This window comes from Xiphophorus maculatus, chromosome 13 (assembly GCF_002775205.1).
Source record: "Xiphophorus maculatus strain JP 163 A chromosome 13, X_maculatus-5.0-male, whole genome shotgun sequence".
NCBI classification, from domain to species: domain Eukaryota; kingdom Metazoa; phylum Chordata; class Actinopteri; order Cyprinodontiformes; family Poeciliidae; genus Xiphophorus; species Xiphophorus maculatus.
In genome coordinates this window covers 5,985,415-6,009,581 of record NC_036455.1, presented here as the reverse complement: position 1 = coordinate 6,009,581, position 24,167 = coordinate 5,985,415, and the positions used below count along the sequence as shown (strand labels likewise).

Sequence of the window (24,167 nt, the reverse complement as noted above, 5' to 3'; positions counted from 1 at the left end):
ACTTTAGCAAAAACTGCCCGTCTGTGTCTGGTTAAAACATGTTTGTTTTTCATTCAGTGGGTAGAGAATCCAGAAATTTTACTCAAGAGTACAAATACTTCATAATCAAATTACTCAAGTAAAAGTAAAAAGTATAGTGTAGTAAAAATACTCCTCAAAGTACATTTTTTCAAAAAGGTTACTCAAGTAAATGTAACTAGTTACTACCCAGCTCTGATTAAATGAAAACAAAGTCAGGAGAGGCTCTGAAGGATTCCTGAAAGAAGAAACTGTGACTTGCGTGAACGGCAACAGATGGATGATTTAGGGAACACATTCAGCTGCAGGCGGTCGACAAACCCTTCCGACATATAAACTATTTAACAAAGAATCCAACAGAACGGGCACAGAGACGCGAGCAGCCCGCTGGAACGACACCCAGGCCTCTCCATCAGCAGCACGCTCCCACGTTGAGTGCTGGCCGACCGCAGGATGCTGGCCTGCCTCCCAGCCAGTCCCGCTAATTAGTCCCCTCTCTTCTGAGCTAATTGGCTGATAAAAAATGAGGATGGCCTCTTCACCCAGCCCCGACTGTTGTGCCACCAAATGGCAGCGAGGAGGATTATGTTGGCTTATGAGGCATGGTGACACTCGGCGAACAACACTCCTCCGCTATTAGTTTCCCCTTCAAGAGGGTCGCATCCGCCGCATCGCTCGGGTTTGTTAGCGGGTGAAGCTTCAGCCCAGTAATGTGTTCTCATTAAATGCCTTGGTGTAAATTAACAAGCAGATCATTCATTTAACAGGACATTGAGGTCTGTGTGATATCAGTGTTACATCATGTAGCAATAAAATGTATTTTTAGTTAGCAATACATTTTTTTCTTCCCTGTTGGGATAATGGGTTAGAAATCTGAGGCTTACTGCTGACAAAAGGCCAGGCGTTAAATTCAAATGGGTCAGAAATAAATCAGACTGGATGAAAAGTCCCAGTTTTCCTCTGAAATACTTCGCAGTATGAATGCAAGTGTTGAGCAACCTCTAGTTTCTTTATAGAGTGCCTCCTCTGTAGCATCTTTTTAAGTTCAACTGTGAATAAATGAAGAGCTTTGAGTGAAACATCATCATTGTCCATGATGCATCAGCCACTTTAAACCTACTGGATGTAACTTTTATGAAAAATGTGTTTTTTACATATTTGTTAAAACTGTCATGTCACGTGTGCAAGATCCCACCCCCATCTGCCTGCTTTAGGGCAAAAAGCTGCTGGCTAACGATGATTAGCATTGGTTTTAGCTGTTACGTTATCAGTATAACGCACTAAATCTTAAATGTACACCTGATACATAAATGAAAAAGGGAAACAGAGCTTTGCTGCAAATTGTCAACTCTACCACAACTAGATAACAAGGTCAGGAAAAAGTTTTAAATAAGTAAGAAATAGCGAGGGAGAGGGAAGTAGTTCAGTTATGCTAGCTTGACTTTGACAAATGTGACATGTAGACGTGCTGTGGAATTTGGTGTGTTTTGGTTTAGTTACAAAGTAAAAAAGGCAACTCTCATACTGACAAATCATCAATAGAGCAGGTGTTTAAATTAGCTAATCAGCCACCGCAGTGTTAGATTAGCTAAAAGCAGTGGTAGCTAATCTGCTACAGTGATCACTTATTAATAAAAGCAAAATAAACATCAAGCCTAACAACATAATAGTGTAACAGACCGAATGTTCTGTTCTTTGTGTGGGAAATGTTTGAGTGTTTTTGGCGTCTAATCCTGAAACATAAAGTGACATTGTTGCTGCGGCTAGCATAGCCTGTCATGAATGTTCAGTCTGGTTAGCATGGACACCGATGACAGCAAATAAATGTTTTTTCTGTAATGGTAAGTTGTTTTTCTATCGCTAGCACATTTAGCAGCGAGTACATGAGATTGATCGACAGCAGTCTCCTGGCTCTGATTGGTTGTTTTTGTTTGGGATCGGTTCATTTCTACAGACGACAATGGCAGCTCAGAGAGGACATCAATATTTTCACAGATTATCTGTCTCACAACAAACATGGTGACAGTTTGATAAAAGTTACATACTGCAGCTTTGAATTCTCTCTTGTTCCGCCAATCAGCAGCAAGGAAAATGAACAGCAGACATGGATTGGTTGGTTTGTAAAACCCACCCATTAGCTTAGCATTATGCCTAATTATTTCAGCATTCTAAGCTGCATTTTCTTTCAAATAGTTTAGGAAAAAAATCCACGAATAGGAAAGTTTTCCATGAATAATTTGAAGTTGTGGTCCGTAGAAAAATCCAGGAGTAGGTGACTCCTCAAGTACTGAGCCGCAAATAGGTGGGAGCCCACTGCATTCCACATACCATTGTAACCATTCTGACCTTTGACCTCAACAAGGCGTTTTTCATCCACACAAGCTGCTGCTCAGTGGATATTTTCTCTTTTTCAGATCATTCTTTTTAAACCTGAGACCTGGTTGTGCATGAAAATCCCAGTAAGATGACAGTTTCTGACCAGTCACCTAAAATCCTCCCCATTTGTCCCACTTTAAGGTTTTTTTCATACATGGATACATACACAGATTTGAACATTTAAAAAGAAAACCTTGAAAAATACATTTATATCAACTGATCCATCTACTTTAACTGAATGTACACAAAAATACTTAATAAATACAACAAACATAAATACATCTATAAAATAATACAGAATATAATCTAGTATTACTCCAGTCCTACATTTTATACTTCGGCGGGTTGTCTTCCTTAATCTATTGATTAGCTAGAATATAGTGGGCTGATTCTTTATTTCTGTTTAAAAAAGAAAAAGCAGTTGAACCAGTGTGCAGTCAGGTGAGAGCAAATGTAACACAAAGGCCTGTTTTGTTCCTCGTTCTGCAACTGAATCTATTAAAAACATCAAAGATAACCGTTGATGGATAGAAATGATATTTTACCACCAGCAAGGTGATTTCCAGAGGGCTATTAGCACAAACTTGGCATTCAGTGGATGATTAACTGAATGACAGCGTATCCCTCAAGCTTAGTTTTGGGATTTTTCGACCTTTTTTATGTTTATTAAAAAAACTCGACTCGTTCTCGGCAGGTTAAACATTTTTTCTGGATGGATTTGATAAATCCCAGCTGAGGACGTCTGTGTTACAGTAAACCTGAAGGTATAAATAACAATAAAACCAAACAGAGAGCTATGTTATGCGAGTTGGGCTGTAAAATGTGTAATACTTTAAATTAGAAGGCTGCCTTGAGCAAACTGCTGCCATATTTGCTTTGTCTCGTGTCCCAAAAATTGGTAGGAATAATTCACAAGGCATTAAAACTCAAAGTATTTTATTCCCATGACTGAATTTAAAATCAAAATGTTTAACTGAGGAGTGCAATTTCTATTTATAAACCCCTTTCTAGGGGTTTTACAGTCTTAATCTTACTGTAAATGTTTGGCTTAATTTGCACTTAAGTTAATTTTATGATGTTTTAACTGTCTGTACCTTTTATTTTTTGTTTTGCATACTGTAAAAACTCAAAAAAAATCTTGAGACTTCCTGGTTAAAAACAAAATCATTAAATAATAATAATAAATGCAACAGCGAGGCATCAGTGTTGTTACTCTTATATTTTATTTATAAGAGTAATAAATAACTTTAAAAGCAAATTACACAGATATTAGTACCAGTTTAAATGAACTCTGGTATTTATACACCTTGAACTTTAGTACATTTTGTCCCATTAGAGGATGTATATTCGAAACACATTCGGATTGTTATTGGTAAAATAAACAAGAAATATTTTACCACTTTAAACTATGCAGTACACTGTAAAAAAACTGGCTCAGTGTAATTTCTTTGTTGCTTTGTCTCAGTAAAGTTGTATCAACTTTAACCGTCAAGTTCAAAACACTTAATAAAAGCTATTGCTACAACTTCAATTAAGTTGACTTAACTGTCTTTAGCAATTATATTAAACTGATAATTAATTACGATAAATTTTTATAAAGTCACACCAATTCCTTTTTTAGGTTTTTACATTACATTGACTCAACATAAAAATGTAACATTTTTATAACTTTTTAACTCATTCCTAAGTCAACCTTGTAATATTCATTTCTTATGAATTTTTATTATTTTTTTATTATAAGTTATGTTGGTGAGTCAAAATTACCAGTACAAAGTTTTATGGATATTATTTAAGTCAGAAGAATTTTCAAAATTCATCCACCTGTGTTGGTGCGTTACAACAGAAATTGGTTGTTATGTGAATTAATCTGAATAAAGGTCAAAATATTGCTCCTTTCGCTTCCTGTTATGTAAAATAAATATGAAAAATGAAAAGCAGAAGTTTCATCTGCACGTTGTGACCGCATTATGGTGTACTGGACCCATAAGAACAAAACAGAAAATAAAGACCTAATTGTTAATTAAAGACTAAAACAAAGATAAATCCGTTACTTCTTTCCATCTTAAAGGAGACGTTGTTTCGCTTTCTTTTGCGTCCCCCAATTATTAAAGTTACAATCAGATAATTTACACCGGTTATGAATGGGTGCTTTCCTCCAAGTCCCGCCCCTTCCGTCCCCACACACGGACCAATCAGCGGCGCCGCTTCCTCTCGGTGGGACGTAACGTCAACTGGCGTCGTGTCGGGATTGGAATGCTAGCGAGCAACAATCGGAACAACTGAGCACTCGGTAATTGGACACTCCGTCTGAGGAATCCTGCAGTTTTTTCCCAGCGAGTCGGTCCAGTTTGAGGCTGCCGCTCGCTCCCCTCTGCTCGGCCGGACAACTTCGCCCGCTCCGCCGCTCTCTTCCGACCATGTTCTTTTGATATTTGTGAGGAAATGAGCGGAGGTGATAAATAAGCAGAGAAATGCAGGGATTTGTCAGGTTACAGTTGGACCGCTGAAGCGTCTCCCGGTGTTTTTGATTCTTCCAAACCGGGCACCATGGAGCGATAAAAGGACAACATCCAGCCGAAGAGGCGTTCACACTGCCGGGGATTCTTTCTTTCTTTATTCTTCTTTTTCTTTTCTTTTCTTTTTTAAAATTTTATTCTACTCGGTGTTCAACATCCAACCTTCACGTCTGGGAGAGCCTCGGGGACCCCGGTCGCTGGCGCTCCCGCCTGGATGAGGGGAAGCGGCCGCAGCGCAGAGGCTCCGGACAGGTCTTTGTCGGTGCGTCGCTGGATGTGGTGAAACTCCACAAGCGGCGTACAAATCGCCCACATGCGCTGGATCAATCGCCGGATCTCGGAGCACAACACGAAGAAGGGCGGTTGGGGATGGAGCGATGCAGCCGGGGCTGGTGAGAGCCTAACTTGGGGCCACTTTAGCTGTGTTATTCCTGAGCAAGTCGCCTCTGTTCCCGGGACACATGCAGGCCAAAAAACGCTACCTGATCCTGCTGTCCGCCGGAGCGTGCCTGGCGCTGCTCTTCTACCTCGGAGGGGTTGAGCTTCCAGCGGCCAGGAGGAGCCGGCAGGACCGCAGCAGGAGCGGGTACCGGCCCGAGCAGCCGTGGCCCCACTACTCGGACCCTTTACACGCCTTCCTGCCCTGGGATCAGACGGACACCGAGGATTACAACCTGCACATATCTCCGACGCAGAAGCGGGACGTGAACAGGAGCGTTTACAGGGCCAAGCGGTGCCGCATGGATTCCTGTTTCGACTTCTCTCTGTGTCAGAAGAACGGCTTCAAAGTTTATATTTACCCCCAGCAGAAGGGGGAGAAGATCTCGGAGAGCTACCAGAACATCCTATCCACCATCGAGGGCTCCAGGTTCTACACCTCCGACCCGGGACAGGCATGTCTGTTCGTCCTGAGTCTGGACACTCTGGATCGGGACCAGCTGTCCCCTCAGTACGTCCACAACCTGAAGACTAAGGTTCAGAGCCTGCCTTTGTGGAACGACGGCAGGAACCACCTCATCTTTAACCTGTACTCCGGAACCTGGCCGGACTACACGGAGGATCTGGGCTTTGACATCGGCCAGGCCATGCTGGCCAAGGCGAGCATCGGTTCTGAGAACTTCAGGCCCAACTTCGACGTTTCCATTCCGCTCTTCTCCAAGGAGCACCCTCGGACCGGAGGGGAAAGGGGTTTCCTGAAGTACAACTCCATCCCGCCTTTTAGAAAGTACATGCTGGTGTTCAAGGGGAAGCGCTACCTGACCGGGATTGGCTCGGACACGCGGAATGCCTTATACCACGTCCACAACGGGGAGGACGTGGTGCTGCTCACCACCTGCAAGCATGGGAAGGACTGGCAGAAACACAAGGACGCACGGTGCGACAAGGACAACGCGGAATATGACAAGTAAGTTGGATTTCACCACGTTTAAAAGCTTGTTTTGGAGCTTTTACGCGCTAGGCGTAAAAGTCTGTGCGTAAAAGTGGATCTTACCCACATCCAAAACGCCGGAGCTGGCGCTTAGTACATGGAAATGTCAACCTGCGCCTGCAGAGTGAAGTTGGAGTTGTGAAGTTTTTCAGGTTAGGCATCCAGCTGTTTACAGGGTGGATCCAGATTTGTGTTTTGCACTTTAGAGTTTGATTTATTCAAGTTCATCCTTAATAATGTCAGATTTCTCCTCAACGACTAATTGATGGTTTAAAAATTGCATTCAAGAAAGCAGCTTCCTTTTGTCGTTCATAATTTATATTAGGAAGTAACAGAAGTAACATCATGTCAGTTATTTTAGTGAGCATAATAGTTTAGTGTCATTTATTAGCGGTTAACATTCCTAACATCTGTCTCTGCATGGAGAATGTAGATTTGTTACTGCAACTTTGACTTTGCCAAGAAGCTGCTGAGCACGTTCCAGAACAACCCGAGGTTAAAAGAGGACAGGAAGATGAAACTTGAGCTCCTTGCTGAAAAACCGTCCTGTTATATGCTGAAAGTCTTGCTCTCTTTCGCTTTCTCGCAGCCCTGTTGAACCACATGGTGTTTCTTTTTTTTAAACAGATTATTGTCTCTCTGCGTTGATTTTAAACAGTTCACTGATATTGAAAGTGACTCAAGTTGAGTGTTTGTACCACATAAGAACTTTAAAGAGTGTTTATTAGACACACACACAAACACACACACACACACACACACGCACGCCAGCTCTTAGATGTTATGTGTTAATTAATCAGAAATCAAGACGGTTTCCATTCAAGCTGAAAACTGATAGATTCAGCATCATTTTTTGTACACATTGTCAAATACGATTCAGTTCAAAAATACTTTATTAACCCAACAAATTAAATGTTATTACACAGTTTTCTCCAGAGAGTTGCTGTAGATGCTAATGTCTAGGAGTAGGAAGAATCTCCTGCAGCAGTCAGTATTACAGTAAGTTTGAAAAAGCCTCTGACTGAAGACACTGTCTCACGAACGCCATAATTTTCTTAATTTTATGAAAAATCTTTGTTTTGTATTGTCTCCAGAGGTTCAACAGAACAAAACCGGACTTTTCTATCAGCTTGTTGAGCTTTTTAAATTCCTGGTTCTGAAATCTGTATTGGAATTTGTGAACAGAAACGTGAATTTAACATGAATGGTTCTGGCTGGAAGGACTCAGGAAGTGCAGTTGTGCTAAAATGGTAAAGAGACTTGAAGAAGCACAGATCTTTAAACCCAGACAAGAGTTTTAAACTTATCATTATCACTAAAGAAAGATAAAAATGTCAACTTATTTACGTTTTACACAGCTTGTATTTAAATTTGTTAGCTAGCAGTAAAACAAATAAATGATTACTTTAACCATATATGAAGTCAAAGTGAAAAATACATGCGTTCTTTTCTGCAGGTCACTCCAAGTGGCCTCACTTGCTTGCAAATTTATTTTTACTCAACTTAAAATGATCTTAAATTAGGAAAAAATGATCTTTGTTACTAAACTTTTAAACACATCAATAACCTTAACTTTCCTTCATGTTGATCAGTTAATCAGACAAACAAATTGACGCATTCTACAGATTTTTCATTATACCACCAAAGCCTTTTTTATACAATATTAAAAATAAATTTACCATAATTTATTGATTCCTCTATGGAAGCTCCTTTTGGACAATAGCACCAATGTATGGAAAGCTGATAGTATCAATAATGAGATGTATATCAATGCATTGTTGTACTAAACCGTAAACAGCAGGGTGCATAGTTTTTTTTTTTCTCATGCAACGGGTGGGAACCTAAACCTACATAATGTGAAATTCATTTTTTTTTAAAAACAGTGGTAGCGTAAATAACATGCAGTGGCGTTTTATGCATACGTTATCATTAAGACTTTCTCTTATTAGTGATCAGTATTTTGCCCAATCAGCAATGTGTAAGGGCAGACAAAACTAGAAGATCACTGAAAATACACACCTGTCCTAATCACACGCAGCTCAACAATACAGTTTGGTCTGATGTTCAACTCACTCTACCTGTTATTGTCAGATGATAGCAGACAAATGATCCATATAAAAAAGTAATGGCATTTGGTTGTACACAACCTACAGAAAAACAAGTTTTATTTAGTTTACGGCTGTATTTTTCTTATTTTTATTTCCATAAACACGGTGGTGAACATTCCTAGCTCCCCTTCTGCCAAGATCAGCAAGTTTTCTGGGGGAAACTCTGTATTTTGTACAGTTTTGACTGAATTACTTCCCTAAATATGTTTTTTTTTTCAATAAATGGCCTTTTTTTGAGTCTGCATAGTTCAGTTGACAATTAACCAATTACTAAATTTGTTGACGATTATTTCAACAATCGAGTAATCATGACTGATCCGATTAATCGTTTCAGATCTATATCATTTATTTATTCAAGTTATTTACAGACCTGAATCTGTAAATAACTTGATCACGAATAAGCCGACACATGTAGGTTTCTCAGCTTGACCTCAGCTAGACATTCTTCCTTTCGTTCCCTACCTTCCTTTCTTTTACCTTTTTTTCCCAGACAGAAACCCAGGTTTCCTGGGGGAAACTCTGAATTTTGTATAGTTTTGGCTGAATAACTTCGATAAATATGTTATTTTTTCAGCAAACTGCCTTTTTTTGAGTTGGCATACTCCAGTTGAAGATTAATTCACTACAAAATTTGTTGATGATTATTACAACAATCGATTAATCGCGATTAATCGATTGTTGATCGATTAATGATCAACAATCAAACAACATGGTGGCGCAGGGGGTTAGCACGCCCCACGTTTGGAGGCCTTAGTCCTTGACGCGGATGTCGCGGGTTCGACTCCCGGTCCCGACGACCTTTGCCGCATGTCTTCCCCCATCTCCTCACCCTCCTTTCTGTCTGCCTACTGTCGGAAAAATACGAGCCGCTAGCGCCGCAAAAACTCTTCGGAGAAAAAAAAAAAACAATCAAACAACAACATGATGAATCACAATTAATAATAGAGTAGTCACGATTAATCGTTTCAGACTTATATTATTTATTTAGTTATTTACAGACCTGAATCTGAACCTGTAGGTCTCTCAGCTTGACCTCAGCTCGGCGTCCCCTACTTTCCTTTCTTTTCCCTTCGCCGCTCCGCCAACAGGGAGCACCGCAGCCTCTGCAAGGATCTGCACGGACACGTCTGATTTGCACCCTGTATTTAGCGCAAATTAAGTGAAAGTCAACCGTGGGAGCCCTCCGCTATGAAACAGTTAACATCAGAGGGACCTCAGGCTTCCTGCTGCGAAGTTTATGTAAGGCAACACCTTTGATTGAATTATAAAGCGATTCGGTGCAAATAAATCAGTCATAACGGGTTAATTACAGCTTTAATTTGCAGGCGTTAGTGGCATGGTTTCTATCTGGCCCCCCAGGGGACGGCCAATTACCTCTAATTTTGGAAGTCTCGGTTTTGTCAAGTTGGTAATTAATGAGCCCCCGCCACCTCCCCTTTGGTTGAGCACCTGTAAACGGCAGGTATCTGCCACGCAGAGGGCGGGGTCGTCCCAGGTTCACAGGGTTGAACTTGACTGTCGGGTTGACTCCTCCAGGAGTGACTTGGGTTTGAGTTCCTCGGCATTCACGGAGCCTGGATGAACTGGAGGCATGTGATAACAACACTTGTCGGCATTGTTCTTGGAGGGCGTGTTTGCGTCGAGCTGCTGCTGAGGTTAAAGGCAGAGGCCAGAAATATTTCAGCGCGCTCTGTCAGAGAGCGGGAGACACAGAAGCTGCAGGCACCGTTTTCAGCTCCGTTTCGCTGAGAGGGAAAGACACTTTTCTCCTGAACTCGGCGTGAACTCGAAAAAACCTCAGACTAACTCGTAAAATGGGAAAGAGCTGGAACGAAACTTCACAAGCACGCACTTGTCTTTCCATTCGTCATCCCCACCAGTTCTCTCGCTCCCTCCATCCCACTGTCGCCCGGAGAGATGCGGCGTCATCCGGGATCTGGCCTACCTATGCTCCGCGCTTCGCCCTGCCTCCCGACGGATCGCGCGTCTTCCCCGGATCATCTTCCGATCGGATCATCGATCCGGCTGTAGTTCAGGGAAATCTGAGTCTTTGCTCCACTGTTGTTTGTTTTTACAGTTGATTTGCTTTGATCAATACCACTTCCTGTTAGTAGTTTAATTTCTAGCATCAGAGCTAGAGTTGATTTCTGTTCTTACAAGAAAGAATCTGAAAAATCTATTTTTAATCTTCTGTGCAGCGCAGAGTTTCTGTTCCTCTTCTGATCTCCTCTGTGGTTTAAAACTTCTGCATCAAACACATTTAGCTTCTGTACTCCGTCTGCAAATCTACTCTGGCAACAAAGTTCAACCAAGAAACGAGAACCTCTGCTCCTGTTATGATTTAGTAACCAGTTTAAAAAATAATCAATCTGATGCCTTTTTCTTTTTAATCAACTCTAAAGCCCTGTGGGTGCCGACCCACGCTCCGCAGAAACCCTGACAGAGCGCTTTTAGGTAAATGGATTTCTATACACTTAGATGGGTCAGATGCCTGGCAGGGAGGCATCTGCTGGTATGACGTTACCACGGTAAATATCCCAGCTTCGCTGCGTCACGGTTTTATCATTACAGCTCTAAAATCTGTTATCTTGCTTTTTCTTTTAGCATTTTAGGTGATTTGCTCTCAAATGTTTGCAGAACTGCTGGGCTGGTTTTCACCCTTTGACATGACCGCTGTCCCAAATCAACAGTTAGGAGAGATGTGAATTTCACTAGAACTTCAAATAATTTTTATTTTACTAGGGTCATTGTAGATGTGGGGTGGGAAAAGTACATTTCTACCAAAAAAAAAAATCAACTGAGAAATTGAGATTAATCTCAGAAATTCTCAAGAAAAACAAGAACATTTCTGAGCTCCAGATGGTGAAAAATTTGTGAGAAAAAACTGGAAAATTTTCTAGAAAAAACGTTTCAAAAGTCAAATATTTTTGACTTTTGAAACTTGGATATTCCTGAGTTTTAAAAAGAAATTTCTGTTCTTTTTAAATAAATTTTACTATCTACAATGATCCTAATCCGGTGTTGTAATTTCAAGATGGTATAAACTTTGACTTTAATAAATAGAGATGTTGCCTCCTGTGGTTGTCGCTGTCCATAAGCACAATTTGCACTTATTCACGCAATTTCTTACGTTAGCTTAAGAATTAGCATATAGCGAACCTTATTTTATTAAACAGGGAGTTTATTGGACTTGCCTGAACTTGCAGAGCTAATAGCTAATTGTCCTTCGACTTTATCTCTGACCAGACGTAGAAAACGCTTACACCACAGGAACCGTGTGACAGGAAATTAGAAACCGTGACTTTTCCATATCTCGGTGTACCTTGAAACCAGTAATCGGCGCATGCGTAGTCACAGGAAAGCCAGGAATGCACATTATGTGTGAGAGCAGCTGCAGACTGCGTCCACATACCTGGGAGCTCGTTTAATGTCACTGCACATCCACCTGCCAGCGTGCACTCGCCCTCCTCTCCGCCCGTCTTCCAGAGGTATGCGGCTGGACGTCGGCGCATATCATGCAGAAAATGCCTCCCACCCTCCAGCGCCCCACACACAGCCCCTCACCACGCTCTGTACATTTATCCGATTGATTTTCTTTGCCGTAATAGCCTTCAATTGGAGTCACTCCGGTCCACTTTCATGGCCGAGCACCGATGAAAGGAGCCCATTCACCGCTACATTATCCAGGGAGTTTTCAGGGCTGCTGACAATAATCCTCAGAGAGGACAGTGGAGGGCTATTATGGGCTCTGCAATTGTTAAAAAAAATTAAGTTGGCAGAAATCCCATGCTTTGTGCTGACTAAACCTCTTTAACCGGAATACATCCTCCACGATACATTTTTCCTGGTTTTAGCGATCCCACTGGCGCAAAATCATCCCTTCTATTTATAAGATGCTAATTAGCGCAATGAATCTTTTCATTGGATAACTCCAGTCATGTACTGTGTCACATTCAGACAGTTGTTCAGTATTTGTCAAGTGCTTTGCAGTTTCTAGATGGTTTTAGTGCAGCCTGGAAAAGTGTCAAACTCCAGTCCACATTGGACAACGTCCTCCAGCTTTTGACGTGTCCCTGGTCCAACACACCTGAATCAAAGGAAAAAATAAACTCCTCAGCATCAACTCAACTTATAAAGATGAGCTTCAGGTGTGTAGAAGCAGAGACACATCTAAAAGCTGTAAACTCCTTTACCCTGTACCATTGTCAGGGGCTGAAACGATTAATCGTGATTAATCCATTATTGAAATAATCAACTAATTTAATAAGTGTTTACTGTAGTATACAGACCCTGCAACAAAGGCCATTTTCTGAAAAAACCCCAATAACAACAACATAGAACAGTAATTAAGCCAAAGCTCTATGAACATATACACATTTTCCATTTAAGATAAAAAGAAAATCTACTTTGTAAATCTGTTCTAAAACCGTTTTCTCTCTGGTGACAAGATAATGCCTCCTTGTATTTTCAGTAAGTTTATAAACAAAGTTTAATGTAGTTTTTAATTAAAGCAGAATGATTAATCAGATCAATTGTGATTAATCGATTAGTGAAATAATCGTCAGCTAATTTAGTCATCGACTAATCGTTAACTAGTCTATATGTACAGACACCACAAAAGGTAATTTACTTAAAGGCCAAAAATTAAGCTAAAACTGCACAAAAATATCTATAGTTTGTACGCAAGATATAAAAAACCCCCACTTTGTTTGTAATTATTTTCTACCTAAAATTCAAGTTTATAGTTTTAGCTTCACCTGGTTCAAATTACGTAAAAAAAAAAAAAAACGTCAAGCACCTTTTGCAATCCAGTTATTAACCAGTTAATGCAAAATTAATCAATAGATCAGCCCTGCCTACACTAGCATTAGCACTTCTTGCATCATTTGCCTACAGGAATGCTATGTTATTGCATTTTACCTCTTAAAATGTTTATTATTTAAAACAGGAATTCCATTTGTTGAAAATTCAGAATGTGTCAAATTGTTTTATCTGATTATTTGCCAGAATAAACGATTGAATAATTGATTACTGAAATAATGATTCATTGCAGGCCTACTTGTATCCGTCCATTAACCTGTCCTTGTCTTTCTTTCCATCTCTTTGTTCTTCCATTTGTCAATCTGTCCCTTTAGTCCGTCATCCTGTCCACCCATCTTTCAATCGCAAAGCTATCATTCCTTCCTTCATTCATCCATCCTTTCATTAGTTTATCAGTCTGCCCATAAATCCACCATTCTTTCCATCTGTTTATCCATCCAGGTAATTTATCTGTCCACCCATTCTTGAATCTGTCCATTAATCCATCCATGTTTTCCTTCATCCATCATTCTGTCCATCCATTTATCTGTTTGTCCATCCAGCCATTAATTTTTCTTTTCATCCACCCCTGAGTTTATCCAGTCATCACTCCATAAGTCAATCCATTCCATCTATTTATCTATCCAAATGTTCATCCTTGCATCCATCCTACCATTTGTCGTTTTCTCCGTCCTTCCTGTTTTGGTTTTTACTATAAGAATATTTGCCACAAACTCACACCTGACTTTTAAATTTAAACGTTAAAATCGGCCGAGTCTGGAGGAAATGGGGGCTTTTAATATGAAAAATGTGCAGCAGGATTCCTGCATGTAGGTCGAAGTTGGATCAGTTGGAGCTCCGTGTCCTTTTGGCAAACCGATTATCCTGCAGAAATCAGAAATGCAAGCTCATCTAATAACCCGAGTCTTCATTACTGCAATGGAGTTTGCCATCAGAGTCTGACAGGATGTTTCTGAGGCTTAGCAGCTGCGTCATCATCCCCCTGTTTAAAACCCAACTGGCTCTGGTGACTCGCATCGACTTTGTACTTCAGATACTTTACGGGCCGCCGTCGACGCTCCAGGTCACCCTGAGGGGAGTCGGGGGAACTTTAGGGCCATCAGGAGGAGTGAAGGGAAACCGGAACTGGTTATGGATTGTTGTTGGTTGTTTAAATGGCAGGAACAGCAACCAAACACACACCTGTGAGCAGACAGAGGTAGAAATATGAACTGTCTCACATTCTGCTTCTCCTTTCCTCTCAGATCCCCAACCAGAGCTGGGTACTAACTAGTTACACTTCCATGAGTAACTGTTTTTTAAAAAATTACTTTTTACTGCGCGTTACTTTTTTAAAACGTTTCTTTGAGTATTATGAAGTATTTCTACTCTTGAGTAAATTTCTGGATTTTCTACCCACTGAATGAAAAACAAACAAAATTTCACCAGACACAGACACACAGCTGCAGGTTTTGTTGTTGTTTTATTGAAAGAAACTGACTTGGAAAAAATGTCTTTTGCCTGATTTTGTTATTTTTTGTTACCTATATAAATTATTGTCATTTCTGTTCTTAAAACACCAAAATTTCCACTTAACTTTACATTTTGTTTTGTCTGATGATGTAATTTTTAAACATTAAATGACTGATAATTTGATCAGTTACTCAGTACTTGAGTAGACATTTTACCAAACACTTTTTTAATTTAAGGCTTCTAGAAACCTTTTTAAGAGGGTTATGAAAGGATTTTAAGACCTAAATCTCCACAGAAATGTACAATCTTGAGTAATTTCTTGGACGGCAACATTTTACTTTAACTACAGTATTTCTACTCTTTCTTGGGTTTAATGTTTGGTTACTCTCCCCGCCTCTGTCTCTGATGTGTGGCTGTCGTTGCCACGTTTCCGTCCCCGCCGGCCGCCGTTGACAGAAACTCTGCAGAACCGGAGCCGGTTCTTCCTCTCCTCTTATCTTGGTGAGACGCTGTTATTTCGAGTGGGAACAGCCACTCTCATGTGAATGTCAGCGCCCGACTGCGGCCTCCTGTTGGAGATTTGTAAGTGCCTGAGCGGGAAGCAAACAAACATTTACGCTGCTGCAGGAGAGGGTGTCACACTTCTCGGGTTGCCATTGTTTGTTTTTTTTTTTGTTTCTGTACTCAGATTAATAAATCATGAATATTTCATTATTGCCTGCTCTCTCCTAGATAAAGCGCCCGGCTCGTGATGGAGAATGCTAATGATGTAGAGGATAATTAGTTAGAATGCAGTGCAGTGTAATTGGCGCTCTTTGATATTTTGGTGTGTGCGTGTGTGTAAGAGGCAGATTTAAGCCTATAACTACATAAAACCTCTGTTTGTTATTCCATCTTATCAGCCTGCGTAACCATTTCAAATCCCCTCTTTCAGTGCTGAGATCTCTGCCTTGCACTCGTCTCATTAAAGGCGTCTCAGCTGCGTTTGAGTGCTAATATGTGGAGCGAGTCAGTGTGTCAGGGTAGTTCCTCCTGCCTGACCCGGTTAGCCTCTCAGGCTGCAGACTTTGACAAGGTTAATTTGTCAAAGTGTAGTGTACATATCAGAGAAGGAAACCAGAGTGTCTGCACATCCTTAAAATGTCTTAAATACATGTATAGAAAGTTAAGCCCTTAAAATGCCTTAAATTTATTACATTAATGTATCTTGATACATTTAAAATGTTAGCAGGACAATTTCAGGTTTTCGTATTTGTTTCATTCTGGCAAAAGTTTGAGTCTTGCTCACACATTTGTGAGTCGAGACGGTTGAAGCTACCTTTAACTGCTAACATACTCTAGCTAGCTACTTAGCTTTTTGTGTCTATCCTGGGTAAGTGCAAATATATCAGTTGGCAGGACGAAGATCGTACATTTCTGTGGAGACTTCGTTCTTAAACTCATTTGATAATGGTTTTAAAAAGGTTTTTAATAGTCTTAAATTTATGTACCTTAAATTAAGCCCTTAAAATGTCTTGAATTTTTAAAATAAAACTAAGTTGGTTTTAATAAGTTAATCACAAGTCTTAACCTCTTTGGTCCCTTAGGTTTCAAACATGCATGAACAAATTAATTTTTTTGTGCTGCAATTTTTACACCAATTTTAAGATTGATCAATTAATCTGTTGGCCAAGTTTCTGGTCAGTATTAGTACAAAATAGTTAAATATTTGGGCATGTTGTGGCTTTTTACCACCATCAACTTGAACTGTTGATGCTAGGCAGGACTTGGTGTTGTTTTAAGCCAGGTTCTGATGTTGCAGATAAAATCGAGATTCCAGACTATATTTCCTGGTCTTTTATTGTTCTGCTTTGTTGAATCTTTGCGAATTAGCCTCAGTTTTCTGTTTTAGGGTGAAACCAGGTGTGGTTTCTGCTGCTGCAGCCCATCTGTTTTAAGGTTGAACATGCTGTTTAGTCAGACGGTGTTCTGTCGTAAACGAGCGGTTAGTCGAGGAATTATTTGTTTTACTTTGGTCCACGCCGATGCTGTTCACTGGATATTTTCTGTCTCTGTGCATTGAAATCCCAGTAAGTCAGCAGCTTTTGAAATTTCTGTTTTCTAGCAGTTGCTGCTATCTGATTTACAGACGATTGAATGAATCCCATGTAATTCAGCTTTTTATAAGAGAAATATTAGCAAATTAGGTGGCTTCCCCCCCCCAAAAGACAATGTTACCCTTCAAACACAGCTGACCGTCAAATCATTGAACGCTTCTCGTTTGAGATCCAAAGTTTTTGTTGCAACTTGCTTTCATTTCAGCAGGTTTTTCCTGTGTGCATCTGCTCATCCACCCATATCTGTGTGTGTTTGATCGCTCTTTGTCTGCAGACACAGGCGTGTAAATACAAGCCTCTGTGTGTGTGTTGGAGGGTGCACACATGATGGCCGGGGTCATGACCCTGCTGTCTGAGTGACGAGGACAAAGGCCCACTCTCTGACCCACATACACTGACGGATTAACAGCACAGCCAAGCCGACCCCCAAACTCAAAGGTGGCGGCGGTGGGAAGCAAGAGAGCGGAAGAACTGCAGAGAAGATGAGGGGGAAGGGAAGCTTGGACACCGAAGCCCAAGTCCAACATCATGCATCCTGCTGCTGCAGGCAATAAAGGAACATCAAAACAACAAAACCTTCAAAAGTAAAAAAAATTTAAACGATTAATCGTGATTGATCGGTTGTTTAAATAACCGTCAACTAATTTAGTAATCGATTAATTGTTAACTGGAGAATACAGACTCTAAAAACCCTATCTTTTGAAAAAAACCTACATGTTTAGAGCAGGTATTAAGTAAAAACTTAATTACAAAATATATGTATACATTTTGGATTTAAGATAAAAAATCCCTTATGCTTACTAAATCTTATCAAGTGATTTTGGTCTAATTTTGAGTGCTAAATATCCAAGTATACTTGAAATAAGTCCAACACCATGCATCCTGCTGCTGCTAGTACACACTTGTAAATACTGAGCAATAAAAGTACATCAAAACAGGAAATACCTTGAAAAGTAAAAATAAAAAATTTAAACGATTAATCATGATTAATCGATTGTTTAAATAATCGTCAACTAATTTGGTAATCGATTAATTGTTAACTGGAGAATACAGATTAAAAAAGCACATCTGTTGAGAAAACATTTGTAGAACACTAAGTAAAAACATATATGTATACATTTTGGATTTAAGATAAAAACACCTTTTGTTTATACATACACTGCAAAAACACAAAATCTTCCCAAGTAATTTTAGTTTCTGGTGCAAAATGCACTTCAAATTAGAGAAAACTAACTTCTCAGCAAGATACAAGAGCTTGTTTTTAGGCAATAATTCTTTAATATTGATGGAAAAATACTAGTTCAACTCAGATTATTTCTGTTCTAACATGAGAAAAAAATTCTTGTTATAAGTGCAATAATCTGAAAAATGAAACTAGAACCTTTTCATCTAAATTACGGAACTATTGACTTAAAACAAGCACATATTTCTTGCTGAGAAGTTACTTATGAATTAGTTTTATCTTCAAGTGTATTTAAACTAGAAATTAGACTAAAATACTTGGTAAGATTTTGTGTTTTTGCAGTGTATGTTTTAGTAAAAACTCCTCGAGTTGAAAAGTTTTAACTTCAGATTCACTAAAGGAGTTCTATGTTTATTTCCTTTTGATTGATTGATTTTTATTTGTACACCACTTAACAACAACCAGTCAGGAAAACTAAAGAAAAAAATATTACATGACTAAAGCAAACACAATAACTGCACCATATTATATAGTTTTAAAAGCCTGCATAAAAAGATAAATCTGAAGGTTAGACTTAAAAAATCCTGGTTAAATAAAACATTTTCAGAGTGTGCCATTTGTTTTGTCTGATTAATCATCAGAATAATCGATTTCTAAGATAACCATTAGTTTCAGCCCTAAACTATTTCCACTTTGTCCCCAAACCAGCTGGAAATGACTGTTTTATTAGCTATAATTGTAAAAAATGTGAGTTGATATCAGTGCGTGTCCCTCCCCAGGACTGTCAGGAAGCTTTTAAAAAGACGGAGCTAATGAGCGATCTGGTATTAAGAGCTGAACCGTCCTCTCCCTTCCTTCTGTCACAGCTGAAGGCCTCTCATCCCTAACTTGTGCTGATGTAAAAGTTTGCTGGCAGAGAAGTAAAGTGAGGAGCTGAGCAGTTTTGGGAAAGCTCTGACAGCACCGAACAGAATGGGGAACAAGAACCTCGCTGTGTTCCTGTGAATTCAATTAAACCAGACAGCTCTGTGACTGGCTGCGGCAGAAAGTGATGATCAGGAGAGACTGATTGGTCCTCATTAAATTTTACTGCTGACGGCGGATGAGAGGAGGATGCTGGTTCTGCTGGTTCTGTCTGCAGGTTGGAGAGTTAGTCTGAGTCGGGTCTCAGCTTTGTTGCCTTCCTGCACACAAAGGTTGAATCTTGAAGAAGTTTTTGTGCCTTAAAAAAACTAGGAAAACAAGCTTTTTAGAAAATAAATAAATAAATAAAAGGTGATTTTGCTTAGGTTTTATAGTGTAAGTGCTATAAAATTGACTCAAATTAATTGGTCTGATTTCCACCAATTTTTTGTAAGGCTATTTTTTTCTGCATTTAATTGATCTGATATTGGTGTTTTCTTAACCTAACTTGATTATTTTTGCAAGAAATATAAATTTTTTCTGAAGCTACACAATTTTTGCACTTGTATATACTGTAAAACTAGCGTTTTTTAAAACTAATTGTTCTGATTTCATTGCTCTATTGACTCAACTCAAATTGGTTACGTTTCCATTAAGTTTGATGTGGTTTTTGCTTCGGTTTTATAGTGTAAGTGCTGTAAAATTGGCTCAAATTAGTTAGTTTAATTTCCAGTGCTGCTTGCTTTTGTTATTATGAATTTTTATCCGTTAAAAAAAAAGTATAGTATTTAGTTCCACATTTCCACCATGTTTGTGGTCATTTTACTGAAGTCTTTAAATGACCATAAAATGAGCTCATTATAAGTCGTGTTTCACCGTTTTTCAGAGTCATTTAAAGCTTTTTCTGCTCTCCAGCGTACAGAGGAATGTTCTCTGGTTAAAGATGCATAAACAAATGTTCCTTTTATGAGCTCTAGTAGAGATTAAACTGAGATGCTTGAAAGAGAAAATATAAATGCTGGTGGTTTATGCTCCGGCTTCTTTGCTTTATAAAAGCTGAACCTGGCCGTGAACAAGGCTCCGGTTATCTTTTCTCTGCTGAACCGAGGCGTTCAGAGTGTGTCTGAGGTCGCCGTGTCTCTCTCGGAACGGGTTGCCTGGTTTTCCTGCTTGGAGGTCTCGTTGCCTCTGGGGATTCGTGTCGACCCTGCAGCTGCTGGCTTGGTGAGCAAATGAGCCCATTTCTCTCTGAAACCATCCCTACGTCTGCGACGGCCTTCTCTCTCTCTCTACGTTTCTGGCTAAATCAAAGGTGCGCTGATCAGAGCACGGTTCTGCGCTGCAGTTCTCCCTCGGGGGGGGAGGAGCAGAAGGAGTTGTCAGTTTTTATTGCCCTCCAGAATAGCAGCTTTTATGCCCCGAGAAGCCGTTCAGCAAACACCTACCAACAGGCGCATCAATGGGGCCGAGAGGAGCATTTGACGCCAACTTGAACGCCAATCTCCTTCCTTCACAGGGAGGAAAACAAACACTCAGCCCCGCCGCCGGCATTCATATTTAAATAGTAATTGGCAAAAGGAGGAAATCTTAACGAGGGCGAAGAGGAGGAGGGAGTCAAGGGGGGGCGATGGCTTAAAAAAAGCATTATGTCAGTGAAGAATGCGAGCATGGCGCAGAGTTTAAGGCGCCTTGGCTGCAGGAGAGAAAGGAGGTTCTGTTGGAGCCTGATGGCAGGACTCTTCCCCCCGTCTGGTTTGACTTCCACTCTCGGGGTGTAAAAGTCGCCCCTGAAGGGGGTCCGATTGTTTTCCACTTTCCAGTACTTGTGGCTCATTAACAAACCCAGCTCCCCCCCTCCCCCCATATGGACCACAGCGTCGTTCGCTCCTGGCGATGGCGATGGCGTGCCAGCCTTCATCAGCCCGGATCTGCTCTGCCAAATTCCTCAACCCTTAAGAGATAAGCAGCAAAGCCAAAACTAAAGAGGAGGAGGAGGAGGAAGAAGAAAGCATTTGGTGTCACCAAGGAGAGTCTTGGTACGTGCAGGGTGTGGGTGTGCGGTTGCCTGCAGAGAGCTGTTTTCTTAGTTTTATTAGGAGTTTTGTTTGCTGCTGCTGCTGAGTGGAGTTTATTCAGCAGCTTGAATGAAGCTGCTTTTTATAGCAAAGAGTGGTTACTGGCTATAATTCTGTTTTATTTAATTAACACCTACACTCATTTTCAGTTTCCATCCATCTTCTCCTGTGTTTGCTGCTTTTGATTTGCAAACAAAAAGCCAAAAACGTTGAGTTTGTGAAAATATTAAGGTTTTTTTTTACAGTTTGTCATTTTAAATCCAGAAACTTCTGCCTTTGGTAACATTTTATTTAAAGGGGTAAAACTGACATGTAACTGTTATAAACATGATACAACACCTGCTATAAACATGAAATAACACCTGTTATAAACATGGAGTCTTAATAAATGTTTACGACTGATGTCATGAAGTGTCATTTGGTGAATAATGACACTTTTAATGCAAAGTTCCTCTAGCAGTTGCATTAAACGTCCATTATTTACCATATGACCCTTAATGACAGCAGTCGTAAACATTTATTAAGCCTCCTTCATGTTTATAACAGGTGTTATATCTTGTTTATAACAGTGTCATTGTCAGTTTTATGCATTAGTCTGTTAATCCAAAATAAATCAACAAATCAGCCCTGGACTGATGAGTCAAGCAGAATTGGCTCAACTTTTCACATGTTGAAGTTAGAAGTTATTTTTTGTGTCCTTTGCTACAAATGATCAAAAGTATACTGAAGGAAACGTTCAATTAAATGTTTACTTCTTCATTTAGAAAAGGAATTTGATTGTTTTATCTGCACCTTTTAAAGTATATTTTTTTTTCTAAATAAACTTAAGTGGTTAATAAAAAATCTGCAGAATCTGCCAGTTTTTTAAACGATTAATTGTCAGAATAATTGATTAATCGGCAGAATAACTGATTAATCATCTAAAACAAATTATTCCTCAAATAATTGTTAGTTGCAGTCTTAATAGATAAAGATTTGCAGCTGTAACTGGAGTGAAAAGTGGGTCTAGTTTTGACTTGTGGAGCTTGAAAGCAGACGCTCAACATTCTCCTGCAGTTTTTACTTGTTAAAAAATGAAACCCATGAATCATCTTCCTTCCACTTTCAGATTATATGCTTGTGGTTGTAATGTGACAAAGCAGTAGCTTTGTAAACCCAGAAAAATAAGAATATTGTTTTCAGTTCAAATTTTCCGCGGTGTCGGCTGAGTTGGGTTCTTTTTCTGCTTGCATGTCACTTTCTGTGGTTGCATCGCCGAGCCTTTATGATGCTTTTCCTTTGCACTGTGGCTTCCTTTTTTCTGCATCCTGACTTACCGCATCCTTGCCCATGGCAGCAAATTAAAAGCATGTAGAAGGAGAAGAAACCCGAGCGAGTAAACCCAGGGATGCAGTCAAGAGTCGCAGCCTCGGAAATAAAGACAGAATAGAGAAGCGGAAAGATGAAGTGGAAGGTAGATTCATAACAAAGACTGCGGCCCGACAGGCTGTATTTTTTTATTTTTCTCTGCGCAGGTGAAGCGAAGAGTTTATTTCCCCGGAAAGTTGTGGCATGACAGCACTTTGTTTTTAACGCTGGTGCCTCTTGTTTGCCAGCTCGCTCAGTAGCGGCGTTCTGCTGTCGGCAGTGAGACAGCAGAACGCCGCTACGGCGGCGGAAATTGGTTGAGATGGGAACGTTGGAGTACATTATGTAAGTCTGTAAGACCCTGAACAGAAATTCAGCAGATTGGGAATGGTGCTGGTGGAGGATGGTTCTGTATGTTGGTTTTCTCCTCGGTGGCCCAATCGATACCTTGGAGTCAAAGTTTGAAAGGTGAACACTGTACGCCGTGGGCCAACTGCGGCCCGCCGTAGCTTTTTATATCTCGATCCTACACTAAACACTAAGTGTGCTTAAATTTTATGTTATCAATCCAATCAATACAGATTTATCTGTTTACTGCCAAATCATATCAATCAGTCCCTCCAGTCCTTTAAACCTTACGGTCAGACAGAGACTTGTAGAGAAGCGGCAAAAACAAAGGAGCTGGATTAGCTTACAATTAACTGACTGCGTTATCCAGGACATGTTACTGTTACTATGAAAATTGAGCTGTTGGCGTGTCATGACGGTCATAAGAATGTCAACAGTCTTCAGTCAGAGGCCTCTTCAGATGTGTTGCAAAACTGACTGCTGCAGGAGATCTTCCTTCTTATTCACTGCATCATCATCCATGACGACTCTTTGAAGATACTTGGATGATCTGAGTTAGAACAACATTTAATTTCCATTTGTGATTAAGTAGTTTTGAATTGGATAACTGTGTTGTATTTAAACCCGATCATGTGTCCCTGAGCGCACCGGACTTTAAGACTCTAAAACTACAGATGTTCAGAAATACAGCAACTAAGATACCAAAAGCCTCTTTTATTCTTCATGCATTTCAAACCCTCTTCTTCCCACTTTCCAAGTCGTGACATCGTTTGTACGAGCGTCGCTTCATTTTGGTGCGCAGTAAATGAGCTCCAGTTGCTGCGGGGAGCTTTCAGTGCCACTGCCTCTATATTGAGGCCAGAGGTCAAATTCTCCTGAGGTTTCTCAGACAAACACGTGTGTGGGTCTGTCTGTGTAAAATAAAGCAGCTCTATTTGCGAGCAGGTCCGGTCTCGGGTTTTCAGTGGATCTCAGGTCCTGGGAATGTTTGTTCTCGGTTCAGTTAGGAATGAGCGCCTCGAGGCGCCTTATCACTGCTCTCTCTTTTTTTATGTATTACTGTATATTTTTGTCATTTTAAGCCAGAAAACGTTGGGTGATTCAGAATGTGAAGTGACAAACTTACTGAGGCAGAAGTTGGATTGGTAAATTATTTATAAGAAAAGCCAATTTATTGCTAATGTTAGCATCTGTTTGTTTCTGTAGTCTGTAAATTTCCGCTGCTCTGCTGTTGAACCGACAGAAAGAAAAACATTTATTCAGACGCCTGAACATAAATCAGACTTGTTTTTAGTTTTTCTAGTTATTCTGATCTTTGGATGTGACATTTTCCTGTTTTTTTAAAAGGATAATAATAATAATAATAATATTAATAGTGGCTTGTTTATATTAACTTATAGATAATTTGTTGCCACTTATTTCTTAGATGTCTATGTATAAATACAGATCTGGAAAAAATTAAGAGGCCACTTAAAATAGTCAGTTTCTCTGATTT

At 40.0% G+C, this 24,167-nt stretch overlaps 1 protein-coding gene across 1 annotated transcript in view; it reads left to right on the top strand.

The window, feature by feature from the left end:
- The first annotated feature begins 4,619 nt into the window (after window positions 1-4,619).
- The window catches only part of LOC102237506 (exostosin-1b), a 149,181-nt gene continuing 129,633 nt past the window's right edge, over window positions 4,620-24,167 (top strand). Inside the window, exon 1 of the mRNA XM_005796412.2 lies at window positions 4,620-6,315. Within this exon, the coding sequence (XP_005796469.1) occupies window positions 5,372-6,315 (944 nt within the window). The 5' untranslated portion in view covers window positions 4,620-5,371. The remainder of the gene's footprint in view (window positions 6,316-24,167) is intronic.